General features: G+C 37.5%; 1 protein-coding gene across 1 annotated transcript; it reads left to right on the top strand.

Annotated features, from left to right (window-relative positions):
• The first annotated feature begins 838 nt into the window (after positions 1 to 838).
• LOC132037463 (patellin-1-like) lies at positions 839 to 3,571 on the top strand. Its single transcript, XM_059427994.1, has 2 exons — positions 839 to 1,135; positions 2,901 to 3,571. The coding sequence occupies exons 1-2, from the start codon at positions 992 to 994 to the stop codon at positions 3,408 to 3,410; spliced, it is 654 nt and encodes a 217-aa protein (XP_059283977.1). The 5' UTR covers positions 839 to 991; the 3' UTR covers positions 3,411 to 3,571.
• Positions 3,572 to 20,007: the final 16,436 nt, after the last annotated feature.

The following is a 20,007-nucleotide window of genomic DNA, read 5'->3' as shown; positions in this document are numbered from 1 at the left end:
TTGTGTATAATGACTTATATATATATAAGTATCGTATTTACTTACTTATGAATAAAGCTAATATTATGAATTTGAGCTAGATATATGTGTATTTCAATGCAATATTGAATAATATGGTTAAATGAATTTACTTGCTTCTCATGGGACCAAAACCAGAGAGAGTGAGAGAGAGGGAGAGTTTCAATATAAATTCTAATACAATGTTTTAGATCTGAAAAGCTAACCCCCAAAAGTAAGGAAGTGCCCCCTATTTATAGTTTTTCTCTATGGGCCTTTCATACATCATAAAGTCCTTTTTCAATAAAGGAAGCCCTAATATGGATAAGGTTGGGTCGTACGGTCTGTAGCCGTCGTGCTAACGATATTTCAAAGTGGCTAAACGGTCTTCTCACATGGCAATTGAATAACTGATTAACCGGACCAACGGCTACGATCATAACGGCCATGAAGAAGCCGGACTAACGGCCACGATCAACTCGGTCATGTAGAAACCGGCCCAACGGCCACGATCAACTCGGCCATGTAGAAACCGGACTAATTGGTAAGTAGTTTGCCCCGGTTAAATCGGACCTTACTGTTTTCCTCCAACTTCTTCTGATCGAGCACCGCTGATGCAATACCCCTGGTCTGAACGCTCGTGCTTGTTTTCCTCCTTTTCTTGGCCCCCGGTCTCACCGGTCAAATATTAATCCGGTTTTTACCGTATACAAAAATAAAATGAAAACTAAAAACAAGCTAAGGCCAGATCAGAAAAGAAAAATAAAGGCTGAGAAAGCTTTGCTCAGCGCCATAGAACAACAGACTGCATTGCCTATAAAACCCCGGTATTCCTAAACTTTTCGTTCTCACCTTTTCTCTGATTTATCTTTTTTGTCTGATCATCCTTTCCTCTGCCTCTCCTCTTTTCTCTCTCATCTGGGGGTTCAGTTCTCTCTCAGAGTAAAGAAAAAAAAGAAAAGAAAGCATCTTAAGAGAGAGAGAGAGAGAGAGAATGGGAGCGTGTGCAAGCAAGCCTAATGTGTTGAATGGTGAAGTTCCTGAAGTGGCACCAGAAAAGGATGTCGGCAAAGAAGAGGTGAAGAAGGATGAAGCTGTCATTGCCAATGATGATGCCGACAAAAGTCCATCTCTCAATGTATGTATTCATATTTCAATGCCCAGTTTATATACTCTCTCATTATTTCTCTTCGTTTATAGTTTTGTACCCTTTTTTTTTTTTTTTGGTAACAAGTTTTGTGCCTATGTTCCTGCTTTCCTACCACAAATTATTTCACACTATTTCATTTTATTGGAGAAGTTTGATTCAACACGAGTTTAAGAAAGATAAAAAAAAATTTAACACATAAGAGGAATATATACATATTATAGTGTGTATATGTATATAGTACATTTAGGACTCGTTTGGTACGAGAGATAAGGGATAATATATTCCGGAAATAAATTTGAGATGAGTTTATTCCACGTTTAGTTAGGATAAAATCGTGGTATGACAAATTATTCCGTAATTGTAGTGTTATTTTTATCCATGTGGAAGCTGGATGGGATAACTAATCCTGGGGTTATTAATCCTGAGATAACTTGTTCCCCAATCAAACAACCTCTTAGAATTTGTAATTTTAAATATTGCGTGATGTATAAAAGTAGAAGTTTAAAGTATACAAAAATTAGTCATTTTTCGGACAAATTAAAAAGGAAAAGTGTCATATAATATGAAATAAAATGTACTTCTTCTGTTTTTGTTTGTTTGTCTTATTTTTCTTCTTAGTCCGTTTAAAAAAGAATGCCTTTTATTTTTTGGCAACTCTTTAATTCCAACTTTTTGCATGACATGTTTAAGACAACAAGATTAAAAAACATTTTGCTACATTCAGCATATCTTTAGTTTAACACCATAAGATTCAAAAGTCTTATTTATTTTCTTAAACTCAATGCCAAGTTCCAGGCAAACAAATTGAAATGGACGGAGTAGTAAGTTTCTATCTCCCCATTTTTTAGTCATTTTTTACGTCTTGTTGTCTACTAATTGATGTCTTACCCTGCAATTTTTATCACCTTTATTGGTTATAGATTTTCACCTTTTCACATAGTATTTTGTTAGGAAAGTTCTTGTGAATTGAATCACGTAATTTTTCTAATTTAACACTTCACATTTTTCTGAATTATTCTTAGACTAAACACCATTTGAAATGTAAAGTTGGTAATTGAGTTGACTAAGCAACATTTTTTGCGTGGCATTGCCAATGTTTAGAGACAGTGAAATATGACCAAACATGAAATGTTGGAAAGGTTACATAAATAGATTCTGACGGGTCTGGTTTATAGAAATTGCGTTAGTGGAGTACCTCTTAAGCATAAGATTATGCGACCTATAAGACGTGAAATATTCACCCCAAAGTAAACTTTTTTGGTTCGATCTAGCTATATATAGATCTGGTCACAAAAAGGTGTACGTTTGTGCATTGACCATCCTAATTCCACCTTGTTTTGACTAGGACTAGCCTTAACCATTGAGAAGGAAGGTTTTGTTAGTTCTATTACTGGAACGAAATTTAAGAAAAAACAAGATATCCCTTCGTTTCAAAATGTTTGTCTGATTTTGATTTGGTATGAAGTTCAAGAAAGTAAAGAAGACTTTTGAATTTTGTGGTATTAAATTAAAGATATGTAGAATGTACCAAAATTTCTTTAATTTTGTGGTCTTAAACATGCCATATGAAAAATTGAAATTAAAGAACTGCCAAAACAGGAAAGAGTCATCCTTTTCTAAATGGACTAATTGCAAAGTAAATTTTTGAAATAGACTAATTACATCAGTCCATTTTGAAATAGACTAGAGAAAAAAAGGCATCAGTCTTTTTTTGAAATAGAGTAATTACTAAGTAACTTTTTGAATGTGGCAGAATGAAGAGGGGAAGGGTGCGGCAGAAGAGAAAGAGGAGACATCAGTAAAAGCTTCTAAAGTAGAATCCGAGGCCAAGACGACAGAGCTAGAAGTTGAGAAGGTTGTTGATGATGGTCCGACAAATGATGCTGATGAGAAGCAAATAAATAACAACAACAACAGCAACAACAGCATATCCAATGTAGTCCCACAAGTGGGGTCTGGAGAAGAAGTAAAATCAGAAACTCCTACCGAGAAGAATGTGGAGGAAGTAGTAAAACCATCAGTGGAGAGTGAGAATAAAACAGATGATGAAGAGATGCCAACAGCCACAGAAGAAGAAGTTACTGCCGAGAAGACAGTAGAGGAAGTAAAACCGGAAGAGAAACCAGCTGCCACTGAGGATAAAAAAATTGAAGAGAAGCCAGCAGCCGCAGAGGATCCTAAATCTGAAGCTTCGTCTGTGGAGAAGAAAAAAGAAGAAAAACCAGCTGCTACGAAGAAAGGAAAGTTTTGGTGGGATAAGTGAACCAAAATGCATAACCATTTAAATTGAACAAGGCATATATACAACTGATTTTATCTTCTTCAACAAGTTATTATGACCAAGTTTAGTTTCATTTTTACTGTTGAATAGCATTCTCATTCTCGTTTGATTACATTTATAACGCTATATTTTCACCTTGTTCATTGGCACCTTCACATTCTAATATTGTCTGTCTTGTCATTCTAGACAAGAAAAAAAAAATCACCATTTTTCTAGTTCAATATTCATTACTGATATCCATTTATGTTGATTAAACCAAATTCTAGACCTCCATTCATTTGAGTTCTAACGAAATCAGGAAATAATGAAACACCGTGGTTATGTGATACTTGAAGTTACATTAATTATTAGTTACTCCAAACTCTACTTGCTTCCGGTTATGACTTACTACCAGCACATTTTGGATGAGTACTGCACTAACGACATAGCAACAAGTGACAATAATCCGATTAAGCTGTATTAATATAAGAACGAATGAAGATACTTTATTATGTTAAACGAAAGGTGTAGCCTATGCTTTGCATGAACATTTCATTAATGGCCGAGATAGAATGAATGAAGAGAACAGTGAGGAGAGTGTTCTCAGAGAGAAAATTATGATGGAAAAAGCGTAAAAAATTCTAAACACTAAATGTTAGAAGGTGCAGATCCAACGGATTTGCAGCTCCTCGTGAACAGATTACTAATCCTACAAATGAAAATATATATAAGTCCCAAGGGTAGATGAAGAGACGTGTAAAATTCTATATAGCAAAGGTGATTGCTACCTTTTATTATGTTAAGGTTTGCATGGTTTGCAAATATAAGTTATATCCAGATTACAATATGAAAATGATAATAGGGGATTAAGTGATAACGAAACTATTTATGGTGGATACATTTCTTTGTAGTAGATGTCTAGTTCATTAGACTAAAATTGGAATATATGAGGTATTAAAATACAAAATAACTGTTTAATTTTACAATAGATAAACTGATAATTTGTATTTTCAATTTTAACCTTGATTTTTCTAAAGAACTTTGGGAGACGAGTGATCACACCCAACTCGAGTCTTAAAAAGGATTAGTGGTCCTTGCAAATAGAAATCCGAAGTTTGATTCTATCACGACCCAACTAGTGGATAGAGTGGGCACCCACACTAAACCTCCGGGCGGGCGAACACTTCCCTTTACTTTAACCATTTGTAGTTATCACATGCGAAAACGAAATAATAAAAGCAGTCTCAATATCATAGACAAATACTAAGTGCGGAAATACGAACGACACCCTAAAGATCTGATCAAGGCATAGTACAAGAGCCACTAACAAAATTACATAAGTCAGAAATGATAAAATATGTAAGTGTCTGAAATCTTTTTGTCTCGAAACAGAAAGACAGATATCATACGAGAAGCGTTTTCGGGCCATGGATCTGGAACATGGCTTACCCTGGAAACTCAATAAGAAGCCTGGGGAATCACCCATGAGGTGGTGACGTGGATCCTGTGACGAACTCTGCACTCAAAAAGGAGTACAGCAAGGTAGTATCAGTACAAACACTATGTACTGGTAGGTATCATAGGCCGACAACAATTAGTACACATATATGAAAAAAAAATGAACAAGTAGAAATGTAAGGAGTAAAATACAGTCACTATCACGCAAAACTCACAGTATTAGGAACCACAATAGATCTCAGTAATATCAAGTCATGATAGCCTAGGTGGAAGTCTCTAATCCTCGATTCCATCAAGATTCTAAGAAACACTTAACAAGCACAACTCAAATGAATCATCACCTAGGAAATCAATGCGGAAATGTACCATGAAATGAAATGAATGCAATAAACAGAATCAATGATATGAGTGGATGTAATATGAATGCATGTGCAATGCAATGCAATGCACTGGCCAAGCACATCGCATAGCGTACACACATGCTACGGACAGAAATCCTCCACGTTTCGATAGTCATGACCCGTGAAGCCTATGTACCACTCACTCCGCACACAGCCCAGCGATGACTTCCACAATATTAGCCATTCCGCACATGGCCCAGAGGTGACTTTCATATTCGACTTTCTTATCATCCATAATCTTTTTCCATCACTTTTTTCCTTTGGAACCACATTACATGACCATGAGAAATGCAGGATGAAATGCATGCATGAATGTCGAAGTCAACAATAATCATGGGGTGAATAACCATAACAACATCCGTAAATCAACTACCAATACATGCTTATCCCCAAATCTGTGCAATGGCACGTTCGGAACAATTTCCCTTCGGACCACGTAAGTAACATCAAATAATGTATGGGTGAGATGCCATCTGAAATATACATGTAGCAAACACCACAATAAGAAGCCTCGAATGTTTCACTTTCTTAGTTATCATCATTAGCATCAAGACATAGTTCAAACCAATGTATCACATGAAATGAGAATGTATGCCGTGCATGATAACCTCATTGACAGTAAATCATTATCAAGATCTCATTCGTATTCTTTCATAAGCACACATCACAATTCCAACCTAAATCATTATCCTTTCCTTTTCTGATGATAGTGTCATAATAAGAGAGAGATAAATGCATCACAAAACACAGCATAGTAGATAGGGCGATAAGACCGACATATCACACACGGTGACAAGCCCACATAGTCAACAACAATTCCAACCTAAGTATCCATCCCAACTTCATACCCGAAGGCCTAACATGTTTTTCCCTTCAATATCTAACTCCTACATATGCTTCACTAATTGGAGTCCAACCGAAAGGTAAGCTGTAACCTACCTCGATGCCGAGCTGGTGCCACGAACAGTCAAACCTGAGCCTTGCTGTCACACCCCAAATCTGAAGCGGCGTGACTGGCACTCGATGCCAAACTATGCCTGAGTGAACCACTTTAAATCTTAAACTCTGGGAGTAACTCCTAACTTAAGCCGATAAGGCCTACCTGCACACAGATAATACCGACAAGCCGGCGAGGCCGAAATCTGGATATATATAAATACTGACTATATCGTCGGCCCAGGCGATCCGTCACGACCAACTAGTGGGCCATGACGGGTACCTGAAGCTGGCTACCGAGCACCGCTCATTATACTATCTATCGTACTCAACCGGGATATATATATATATATATATATATATATATATATATATATATAATGTCTTCAATATCAAACTTGTCATAACAAATTTCCGAATCTCCCAAAATATGTATATAAGCATAAGCCCACGAGGCTACCAAGATGATGTACAACATATACAATGTGAAGGTCTCATAACATCCACAACCCACATATAAGTATCTACGAGCCTCTAACTGAAGTACTGAAATCACAAGGGCGGACAGGGCCCTGCCATGCCCCAATATATACACAAAAGATATACCAAGAGATGGCAACTCCGAAGTAGTGGAGTGCTCTTGCAAATCTGCTGAGTAAGCTCCTAAGCGTCTACGTCGTCTCCCTATGGGCATGAACACATCGTCCAAAAAGAAAAGGACGTCGACATACGAACAATGTACTGAGTATGTAAGGCATACATGGTAACATCATAAGGGAATATAGAAAGCATAAGAAGAAAAGCTAGCTAGAATCGCTTGCCTCGTAGGCGAATCATGCATGCTCACTTTTTACCTTTATAACATATCACACATACATACATAAGCTTTCTGAATCAATAACATCATTAGCCCGCGTCCGGGGTAATTATCTCACGCCGCCTACTAGTGGTGTCATGTTCGGCCAAATAGGAACGGTGTTATCATTATCCATAAGCCGCCCACCGAAGTGGTGTCATGCTCGGCCAACTAGGCACGGTGTTATCATACATATATACTTATCATGAAGCATGCATAAGAGCTCAAGTAAACGCTGTAACTCTATCGGAGTGACGTAAGGTCGGCAACCTCCGATTATATTATGGAACAACATGATCGTCATGTCTCACCTTGAATGAACTAGCATTATAAGGTGAGGCTATCAACAATGAATAGCATCAAGGAATCATGTAAAGATCATTAACATTATAATAGCATCATATCATTATCAGGGAACATATCTCATCTCTATCTCATAGGAAACTTTTAATACTCTTTAGCTGTCATCTTTTGGAATGTAAGAAGGTCATGGGAATTACCGGAAAGAAATCACAATATATAAGAATCATGCCTTTGAAGGAAGGGATAGCCTTACATACCTTTATATCTTTTTAACTCTATTGCCTACTTGCTTGCCTTTCGAGCTCGAGATTCTACCTTCAAGAGAATTTGTACTAAGATTAGACAACCGGAAACATACTTAAGCTTAAGCTAAAGCGACTAAGAGTTAATGAAAAATTGGCGACATTTCCTTTGTTTCGACAACTTCTTCCATAAAATGAGACAACCCTTAAACATCAATAAGAACACCCATCATAACATAATCAATAAATTCTTCAAGTTAAACATTGTTTACTTCTTAAATCCACCTTCAAAATCATCCATCACCATACCTATAATACTACATCGTATTCATTCTCATGTAATACTCCTTTAACATCATTTGTATTAGGCACGACAAGATTGTACTCATAACATGTCAAGAACTATTACTCAAGTCAAGTCATCATTCAAGAATATCACTATTTCCATATTTGCACTCCATATTCTTCTTCTTTCCATAATCCAAGTCTTTCAACCACTCAATATTCTTAGTAACACAAATTGAACATAACACTCACCTTTGATGATGTAGGAATGGACTTTGGATGAAAGTACTTCACTTGGAGAAAACCCCACTTCAATACAAAAGGACTTCTTGATTTCTACAAACCTTAGTGAGCATCCATACACTTGATTTTTACTAATTCTTGGTGTTTACTCCTTGATTTCCCTTGGATATATAATAATATGGTGTGAGTAATATTCTAGAGCTTTCAAGACTTGTGAGAAAGTGAAATCTGAAAATTAGGAGCATGACTCATCTATTTATAGTTGAAACTGGAAAGTTCCAGAGAAGCGGTTCGACGAGCGGGTCGAAGGCCCGTCGACTTGCTTCGTCGACTTACGCCTGAAAATCCCTGATTGCAGAAACATGTTGACGGTTGGGTTAACAGTCCCGTCGACATGTCGATGGTCCATCAACTTGGTCCGTCGACTTGCACTTACAGGTCTCAGTCTGCAGAAACATGTTGACGATGCACAGTGACGGTCCGTCGATATGTCGATGGCCCGTTGGCACTGACTGGTGTCTGTAAAATTTCCTGAATCCGTTTAGATTGCGTTGATTCAATTTGTTCAACTTCTAACCCCGTAAATCACCAGGAATACCTGCTGGTACGTTGTATTCGGGGTAAGATATTCTCTACCTTAACTTTCTCCAACAAGTTTTCTTCTCTCTCCTCAATGTCTTTGGAATCTTAATTAGAATCATTAAGTATCCCTTCTCACTTGTAGGGACATCATATACACCTTAACTTACGTTAGTCTATTCACCGCCCAACAGCCCAAAATTCTGAGGTGTAACACTCACACATCCCAAAATACATAGACATAAATGAGCAAGCCGACGAGGCTGCTATGATCGTACAAAGCCAACAGTATCCAAGTGGACATATACAAGCCGACAAGGCTATCACACAGACACACTATTTACAGGAGCCGTCTATAAGCCTCTAAGGAATGTGTGACTGTACCATCTAATCTGTAATAATAATAATAAAAAAAAAACTCCAAGGACCTGGCAACTCCGAACAAAAAGGGAGCTCACCAATTACCTGATATCCGATTCTACCTACTGGGGAGGTCTATCAATCTGTCGATCTGTACCTGCAGGCATGAATACAGCGCCCCCAGCAAAAGGGACGTCAGTACGAAACAATATACCGAGTATGTAAGGGAAACGATAACTGAAATCGAAGGCAATACAATCTGGAAGCCAAAGGATGCCCTGAATATCTCACCTGACCTGTCTCATATGAAATGCAGTATAATACTATTATATATCTCACTGACCAAGTGGCCAAGGAACTGTAAAATCTCACTGACTCGTTGGCCAGGCATTCTGTCTCACTAACCCATCGGCCAGGCAATCTGTCTCACTGACCCGTAGGCCAAGCAATCCGTCTCACTGACCCGTAGGCCAGGCATGTCTGTCTCACTGACCAAGTCGCCAGGCAAAAGAAAATGTCTCACTGACCCGTAGGCCAGGCATATCTGTCACACCCTAATTTCCGTTAGGGCGTGATGGGCACCCGACCCTTATTTAGGGCCGAGCGAACCCGCGGACTCACATAATAGTCATACTCACGCTGGCTCTCAAATCATGACACAAATATACATAACAAAAATTTATCGAAGAATAATATGCTTTCTTGCTTTTCCTCAAATCAAATAAAATCTTGCAACATATGAAACTTATAACGCAACGCATGATAATATACCGGCTTACATAGCCATTTACATAACCGACATCTAATACCCACAACACTGTCTGCAAAGTCTCTAACTCGGAACATGTATCCATATCATAATGCTCAGACCCGGCAGCACTCCGGAGAAAATGGAGCTCGCCAATCCCGCTGGAACATCTTCTGCTAATATCCTCAACTCATCTGGATGTACCTGCGCGGCATGAAACGCAGCCCCCGAAGAAAGGGGTCGATGGAATATGTACCGAGTATGTAAAGCATGAAATATAATAAGCGGGATCATACCCCGAAACAAGGAGACGGAAAAATCATAAGCCTTGCCTTTTTGGAAAACATTAGTTATACATATACACATACCGGTAGATAAAATCATATCATAACCGTATCATCGTATTCGTACATATATGCCATACCGGCCCTCTAGTGAGGGACTCGGTGAGTAAATCATAACATAATCATGTATGCATGCGAGATATACACATATACATACCGTACCCGCCCTCTGATTGAGGGACTCGGTGAATAACGTACCCGCCCGCTAGCAAGGGACTCGGTATGCCATCCGGCCGCCATCTCCATCATCATAATCATCATATATATACATGTAAAGCGTACCCGGCCTACAGTGAGGGACTCGGTGAACAATGCGAGAAGTTGCACGAATGCGTACCGGCCGGGACTCGGTGAAAGACGTATTAAGCTTGCACGGCGAGTGGTGAGAAACCATATGCAATATAAAACATACAATGTTTGCCAAGACTCGAAAGAACCATCCGACGATAGATCATTTAAAGGAAATCGGACCATAGCCATAGATCATATCTTCCGGAGTTACAACGAATTAGGTCAAAGACAAAACCTTTGGGATTATTTGTACATGGCAAAATAGATCATAGAACTCAAGGGAATAGTCAAGACAATCATCCTTTTAATAATCAGAACTTAGTCATAAGTCATACTTGTATAACGCTTAAAATAAATCAATTAAGTCAACGTGGAAAAATCTAGGAGATTGGGGGCCCACCTCGGGTCAAGTGAAGGTGACGTACGTAAAATTATGAACATTAGGCTTGATGGAGCCACTTATGAAGGTCTCAAAGTACTCCGGTTTTATTTGTGACGATTCTGATGTTTAAGCTTATTTTGCCAACAAAACATGAAGTATTTAATTCAATTTCATTGAATGAAAAGGCGTTTCTAGACGTAGATTCCGAAGAGTAGAGTTGCCCCAAGGTCCAACTTCGAGCCTAGTACATCTAAGACATGCCAAGAGAAGGAATGGGAGAGCTTTACATACCTTTCTTGCCCTTTACGCTCGCCAAAACTTAAGTCCGTTTCATCCAAAACCTGCAAATGGTCATATTTACCAATTGGCTATTCATAAGACTTAAAATTTCAATCTTAACCAATACTTGTCTATAAAAATTTGGGCAGCATCTCCCCTATATATACATCATCCCCGAGATTCAAACTCGGCCAAAACAACAACCATACCAACGACAATATATATAACATTAACAATCGACTAGAAACGCATTTCTAGCGCAAATAGTCTTATTTTCCAAATAATGCAACAACTCCAAATCCAACTTTGTACTCATAGATCAATATCAATATTTTCATATTCACCTACTAATTTAGGATCATTCAAACATAAACCAAGAACATTCCAAGCCATATATCCAATACTCAACAATTTCATCAATTTCCATATTCCATCCAAAATCCATACATATGCAACAAAAACATCTCAACACAATTCCTACTTACCAATTCATCACCAACAACACAACTAACATACTAAACAAAATAAATTTATTTTTATTTCAACACCATGCACCACACGGCCCTATGCCATATTCCAACTTCAACCAAATTCATTCAACTTTCACTTCCAATATAAAATCCACAATAACCACAACTAGAATATTACATAAAATTAACTCATCTTGGCTATACAATATCCACAAACACACGACCACCTTCACACACATACAACCACCATACAAACTTCCATATTTTCATGATTTCTAACCATTTCTACATACTACAACATAAATGAATCCTTCATAACATATAAAAAGGGATTGAATCTTACCTCTTTCCTTCAACTTCTTTACTTGACCCAAATGCGAAAACGACGAAACGAACGGCTTATCTTCCGAAACAATTATACCACGTTGGAGAGGACCCTTGAATTAGTGGGAATACAACAAGAAAATAATTTTGGGAACAAGATTTCATGGGGGGAAAATCCCCCCACCTTGGCCGAATGCTTGCTTGTTTTTTTTTTTTTTCATCTTCTTTCTTTTTCTTTCTTTCTCCTACTCTCTTGAATTTTCCAAATGGCCATGTGATGAATTTTCATCCATGTGCCATATATTAAAAGATGACTTGGGACATGGCCCACACCCATGTGCATGGCACATGCCCCCTAATTTTCCATATTCTTTCTCCTTTCTTCTTTGTTTTTCCATGAATAAATATTTTGCCAATTCCAATTTTGCCCTTGGCCTTTCACAATATTTCCTTGAGTCACTTTGTGAATTTCCCATTTTACCCCTAGCTTTTCCTCATATTTCCACATCCAAAATTTTCATAACCAACTTATATGTCAAACCAGATCAACACATTACGTTGTCCTTAACTTGTCTCAAAATCCCAAGGTGTCTAACTATTCAAAATACGATTTATAACACTTGTGTTTAGCTTATCGCAACCATCTCAAAATATTCGAACGTGCAAAGTGCGGGGCATAACAATATCTGTCTTACTGACCAAGTGGCTAGGCTAAAGGAAATATGTCACGACCCAACCAGAGGGCCATGACGGGCACTCGGAGCTAACACACTGAGCACCTCTAAACATACATCTCATAAATATTTCTGGGTGGACCGCAAAGATAGCTCCTGGATGTCATAATCTGTAAGGACATATATCACAATGTAACGACACATCTCTATATAATCTTCAACAGTTATGTCCACCATCACCAGCCGACAAGGCTACTAAAATGTTATACAATGGTATGGACTGGTAGGTTTATGAAATGTCTAACTATACACACATGTCTACGAGCCTCTACATAGAATACAAGTGACCATAAGGACCAATACCAATAGACTGCAGCTCCGAAGGAAGTGGAGTGCTCCTGAAAATCCATTGATAAATCACCTACGGTCAAATCCGTGTACCTGCCTACCTGCGGGCATGAACGCAGCGTCCACAAGAAAGGATGTCAGTCCAAATAATGTATGCGAGTATTTAAGGCATGAATAACAACAAAATAAGAAATATAGAACATAACATGAGATAAAGATAACCTGTACGTCTGATTGCCTCATAAAGCAGATACCATGCATGCTTAGCTTTCTTTAAAAAAAAAAATTCCTCATATATATATATAAATAATAGTGCTATGAAACGTGCAGCCCGATCCATAAATATTTTATTTTTCGCGGAACATGCGGCAATTTCGATCCATATATCATATCACCATTATATATATATATATATATATATATATATATATTGCCACGGAACAAAAGGCCCGATCCATTTATCCATATATCTCGTGTCCGGGACGATATCATAATATACCAACTGATCAGGGGGTTATGCGTATATAACACCTCACCTTTCCCCATATCCCCTATATACATATATATAGCATATACATATATAATATAAGTAGCATGCATGAGAGCCGAAATAAAAGCTACGACTCTATCGGAGTGACGTAAGGTCGGTAGCCTCCGATTTATATTATGGAACAATCATCATCACTATATCTCACCCCGAAGGAACAATTATCATGAGGTGAGATCAACAACAATGAGTAAAATCAAGGAAATCATGAAATAAGCTCAATAATCTCATCTTAACATTAAAATCATAAAATTTGAAACTTCTAGAAACAAAGTCATCATCATTATCATTATCATTATTATCATGAAAACATAATCATCTTTAACGTCATAAGAAACTTTAAGAATCATGAATCTCTAGCTTGTGGAAATAGGGATATCATGGAAAACATGTATGAGTTCACAAGAAAGGAGTCACTATTGTCATCATGGTCATCGTAGAAAACATCTTGTCTTTAACATCATAAAAAAACCTTGAGAACCAGGAACTTCTTGCTATTCGGGAATAAGAATGTTATGGAAGACATGTATGGAATCATAACAGAGGAATCATGCCTTTAGAAAGAAAGGGACTAGCCTTACATACATGATTGATTTCCTACCACTTAACGCTTTATCTCCCGAGCTAGTAATTCTACATTCAAGAGAAGTTATAATATGGTTAGACTTATAGTCATGTGCCTATCTCAAGTCTTTAAATTAAAATCCTTTAGAATTCTACCAAAATTCGGGCAGCATCTCCCCTGTTTATATGCCTAGCCCGAAATCACGATTCAGCAACCAACAACAACAACAACCACACCAACATCAACAACAACATTATCAATACCAAAGTATTCCATAAAACATCCCACACGATGTTTATCCAATATTTCCACCATCAAAATTATTATACGACCATTTAATAATTCTATCTCCGTAATTAACTTAAATCATTACCAATAAGGAAGAATTCATACCTTACTGCCGCTAGACCCGCGATATCTTTAGTATCCACCTTGGATTCAAGCCAAAATCCCTTGCAATATGATATTATAATTGCAACTATACGCTGTCCGGACCGGAATCCGGGGATTATACTTGATTTGGGCTTAAAATTTGGTGTTGAAAGTTGGGGAGAATTTTCCAGAAATTTGGGAGTCCTTGGGGTGTTTAGATGAGGAAATGAGGGGGTAATCCCCCTTTTATAAGGTTCCAGGGTCTGCCTGGACCGACTTAAAATTTGCTCAGCGCGATCGCGCTGCGTTGTGGCGCGTTCGCGCGCGAACGTTAATTCCCTGCTCTGACAGCCCATCTTAAAATTCTCATAACGTTCGATTCCGATGTTCGATCGATGCACAGTTTGTTGCGTTGGAAACTAGACTTCCCGAACTTCATCCTCAAAACTTCTCATAAACTAAAAGATATTCTTCCTCCAAATCGGACCAAAATTGCCCTTCATATTTTCTCCAAAGTTCCTACGAACTTAGTTTCCTTAATTTACTTGCTCTCCAATCTTCCCATAGCTCATTATGTGAGTTAAAACCTTCACAACCACATGATAAACGCATATAGTCATATATATCCTTGAAGGCAACTCCAGACTCCCTACTTATAGCAACCGACACTTATAAATCTCAAAGCACAGAACTACGGGGTGTAACATTCCCCCCCTCCCCCCCTAAAAAACATTCGTCCTCGAATGTTAAGCCCTTAGGAGTTTCTATGAAAATTTTGCCAGAGTTTCTCCTGTAATTATACCACTACCATCTTGTCGCGGCAACCCAAAATATACAATTGCCTCACAGGGCTACAACATCAGTATCCATACTGGCCATGTACGACCAAGAAATCCCTCAAGGAAGCATTATGTACCTGAGGGTCTTTGGTGTCTCTGTTTGGAGTTCTTCTGGGGAAATGTTACATCATTTCTTGCCTGCATACCATTAGGTTGTATTGGCACTGACCGAGTTGTCCAACTAGCTGGTATTTTCCTTACCCCTTTCGGGCTTTCTCACACTGAATCTCTGACATTCCTAGTTTTACTATAATAGTATTCGATGATCCTTTACACTAGGGAGCGCCTCAATTTCTGATGACTAATCTTTATTGGATTCCTTGGTTTCTTTATATAAGCAATAATATGGTTTCTTCTTAATACATATGCAGTTCTTCCTCGTACAACTACTAGCTCATAATCTTTACGTACCTATGGACTCGTGTTTGTTGAATTTCTTGCTCGATCGATTCTTGGATATTATTCTTCTTCTTCCTGTGGCTAGAAGTCATATTCGCACTGACTGTCATCCCTTTTCCTTATCAACAATTTGTCTACTAGTCTTTCATACTTTATCATCCTCACTGTCTCTTCAACCTTTGTTGGTTATACTTTTATATGTTCGTGTACCCAGTACTTACCACATGCTTCTATCTTTTTTCGTATGGTTGAAACTCTTATTCGTTTGACATTTATGTATCCTTCTTACGCTTTACAGATATTCCATGCCTTAATCCTCTTAGAGTTTAACTTATCCTTCTTTTATTAAGGACAACCTCAGAAACTGGTAATATTGTATCCCTTGCTTTTCTATAGCGACTGAATCGATCTTTACGGTATTTTATTTTCCAGTTAATATAACACCAAAATTTCCTTTCACCACACGCTTTACTTGGCTTATCACTTTACTTTTTCCTTTTAATAAAGCTCTTTATACTCGATCTGAGCTATCAGTCCTTCTTTAATGATCTCTTTCTTTTAACACTATCGTAATTGATGTACTATCGCATCTATTTTCCACGACCCACTCTTTCATTTGCCCAGCTCACACTGTTTTGTGATCTCCCTTTATTAGGTAGTTGTACCATAGTCAGGCGTCAGAAAGATAACTTCCTGAATTTCAATTTTCATAAGTTAAGCATTCCATAACTCCTCATATTCTAGGAGATATACATCCCTCAAGTTGGACCAAAAATCCTGTCCAGAATTCTACCTGTTTTTTTTGAAGTTTCGACAAACTTAATTTATTCGATTCGCTTGATCTCAGAACTTTTAAATACTTGTTTAACACTTGTTAAAAGTCTTCCTTAACCTTATAGGGGTATGATAGCCTCTCTGGACCTACGTTAGTTTACTCATGACACAAATGGCACAAAAATTTACGAGGTGTAACATGACATCCTAAGACTAATACCAACATTCTAGAATAGATGCATATAGCAAGATCATTTAGCATTTTAAAATGTTCATCATGCATCAGATAACAAAGCAGGTTAACATTTGAACAGAGTATGCACATTTGACATGCCATTTTCGTCAAGTAAGACACACAAACATATTGCTAATGATGTCAGTTCCTCGGTATCAGTTTCAAGTTATGCATAACCCTCAAAAGATCATATTAGGCTATAAATGGATACACTAATGATGTAGACATGGATATGCACTTTAATACTGATGAAAATGAGACAAAAATCACATGCAATGATAGGTTCAAATCCTTGGAAATAATATAAGCAAGTAATGCAAACAAGCATGCAGTATAACCAAACCTATTATGAACCTTAAAGAGATATCAACTAGTCATTATAGGCATGTCAACCTCATTCAAACAACTACAAGCACATATTTAGATCATACAGAATTTCCATCAATTGGTTTAAACTTCATTAACCATACACAATACTAGAGTCTGTAAACAGATTACTTGAAAAAACATGTGATTGATCATTTGCAGCATGATTTTAATTCGAAGACCTAGTCAATGTGATTCAACCTTTATTTTTTAAACCAACACTATTAAGAATACATAATCACATACATCCTAAGCTACTACACCATTACTAGTTTAACAAAGTCATGCTTTAAGTTCAAATTCAGACATGAAGCAAGTCAGACCAACTCATTTGCCACACAGACCTTATACTAGCCACAAGATGTCTCAGAGCACTTTAAACTAGCATGAAGTCCAACCACATGAGTTATCAACAGATGCATACTAATTTAATTATAGGCATGGAAACACAGTTGTACTAGGCAGTTTGATAACCACAGAGGGAGTTTAATAGGAACATGGTTTAAGAACTCTTGCTACTATATTTTAACATGATAGGAATTGACTCATAAGCAAATAACAAAGAGAACTACACAGGATCTGAGCCAATAAATATACTAGCAAGAGCTACAGTAGGCACAATATCCATCAAATTAACTAGTCAACATGCTGAATCTTAACAAATAGAGCTTTAGGCCAACTAGCAACACATAAATAGTGATTGAATGTTTTTGAACATGATTAAGTCTATCAAATAAGAACACATAACCCATAACATGGCCAGTACTTAAACATATATAAACTTAATCTAAGCTAACAGTACCATTAGTAGCTTATATAATCAATTTTGAAGCAATGAACTAATTAATAGGGCATAACTATACCACATACTTAAAGTAGGATAATAGACTAACATATACTAATATGGACTAACAACAAGATTTAAGACCAACAATATTTGACTAATGTTATACCCGTATTTTGCACATTGGAACAATCCGGGTTAACCATGATAAGTTAGGGACAAGACTATTCCGGGACACGAAGTCGAGACTTTAACTACGATTTTGTTTTAAGACATGAGTTGCTTATGATTTTGTGGCATGGAGTATTAAGGAAATTTGGGGTCAAAAGTTATTTTTGGAAAGTAATTAGTTCATGCAAATGAAAAAAAGAAAAAGAAAAAAGAGGGGCATGTGGCCGGCCACATGGGGTGTGGGCCATGGCCACATGGAAGCCTATTATATGTATTAAAAAGATGACTAAGTCCTCATAATTCATCATCTTCTACACTTAGAAAAATCAAGAAACTTGGAGAAAGAACAAAGAGGCCATTCGGCCATGAACAAGGAAAATCAAGGTCCAAAAATAGCCATCAAAAAAATAATTTCTTCTAGCAATTCCAACCATTGAAGGGTCCTCTTCAACGTGGGATAGTTATTGGAGTCGTTAAACCGTTCGTTTTGTCGTTTGCAAACCCTAACTAAGTTGTGAGGTTGAAGGGAAAATGTAAGGTTTAACCTTGTTTTTATATGTTATGGATGGCTTGTGTATATTGTAGTATGTTAAAATGGATGAAATTCATGAAATATTGCATGTTGAAGTTGGGCCGTGTGAATGGGTTATAGCCGTGTAAGTGTGTGTTGTGTAGGAGTGAGGAATTAATTTTATTTAGCATGTTTGGTTGTTGTAGTGTGTTGAAATGAATGAAAATCATGAATTTGGTAGGTTGGGGTGGTGGCCGAATATGGCCACCCTTGTGTGGTTAAGAATGAATTAATTCTATTTAGTATTTCGGTTGTCGTCGTTATGGATTTTATGATCAAAATGAGAGTTTAATGATTCAAGTTGATGTTGTAATTGTTGCGGGCTGATTTGGAAGTTAATGCGTTTCTAATGTAGTTTTTATATTTATTAGAATGACATTGTTAAAGTGTGGATTGTTGGTGTAATTCATGAATTTGGGAGAAGGATGTGTTGTTGTTGATGTTCTCGGGTTTTGGGGTGGTTTCGGGTGAGAGGGAGTGTTGTTTGGGATGTTTGAAATATTGTGTGAATTGTTTAAAATGTTCTTGAATATTGTTGGTATGGGTTCGGACTAGTATTTGAATGTATGAGCGTTGATGTTGGTTTGAATGTAAGCCGTTGAATTGAATATAATGGAATGTTGTCGAATTATGTAGAAAAGAGTATTTAATGTTAGAATGCATTTTGAATTGATTATTGATGTTGCTAGTTTGGTTGTTGGTGTTGTTGTTGATGAATTTGGCCGAGTTGAATTCTCGGGGTTGTTGTATTTATAGGGGAAATGCTGCCCAAATTTTCGTAGAATTAAGTGTTAGTTTGGAAATGAACTCCTAAATGCCTATAGTTAACGTTGGTATTTAATGATGTTGTGTAGATCTTGGGGAGTCCGAGACTTAGGATTGGATTAGCCTTGAGAGCGGACGAGGTATGTAAAGCCTAACCCTTCTTTCTTTTGGCATGTCTTAGTTGTAAATAGGCTATGACACGAGCCTCGAGGAAACTCCACTCTTACGATCCGAGCATGTCTATGATTCTTATTTACCTCTTAATGTCGGCCTTCTTAATGTAATAGTATTATGGTTCCTATGTCTTTGGTAATATTGGATTTCAAATATTGCATAAGGATTTTGTCTTTAAAGAGTTCTACGTTTAAAAATGGCCGTAACTTTCGTAGATGTGTAACCGGATCGCCTCGATATGCTCGTAGGAGATTCTGTAGCGTATAATTATTATGTCCTTCATAGGCGGGCTCGGATCGGGTTGATGCTCGTCCGTGAGTCCTGCGACTTTCCTTTGTATAGTTCTAGTAACTTTGTGACAGAATTGGGTATAACTATCCCCCGTTCCCGAGTGTCGATTACGTACTTATGTATTGAGTCTGTAATAATGATTTTTATGCATATAGTTACTCACGACTCTGCTCGTGCATTCTGTTGTATCTTTCGCCGAGTCCCGGGCCGGTTATGTCGTCGTG

This window comes from Lycium ferocissimum, chromosome 11 (genome assembly GCF_029784015.1).
Source record: "Lycium ferocissimum isolate CSIRO_LF1 chromosome 11, AGI_CSIRO_Lferr_CH_V1, whole genome shotgun sequence".
NCBI lineage: Eukaryota > Viridiplantae > Streptophyta > Magnoliopsida > Solanales > Solanaceae > Lycium > Lycium ferocissimum.
The sequence above is the reverse complement of the archived record's forward strand: the minus strand, read 5'-3'. Positions and strand labels throughout refer to the sequence as shown.

Coding starts and splice junctions, on each gene's coding strand:
- LOC132037463 (XM_059427994.1), top strand. CDS start 992: ATGGGAGCGTGTGCAAGCAAGCCTAATGTGTTGAATGGTGAAGTTCCT. Junction 1,136..2,900: donor ACAAAAGTCCATCTCTCAAT/GTATGTATTCAT, acceptor TGAATGTGGCAG/AATGAAGAGGGGAAGGGTGC.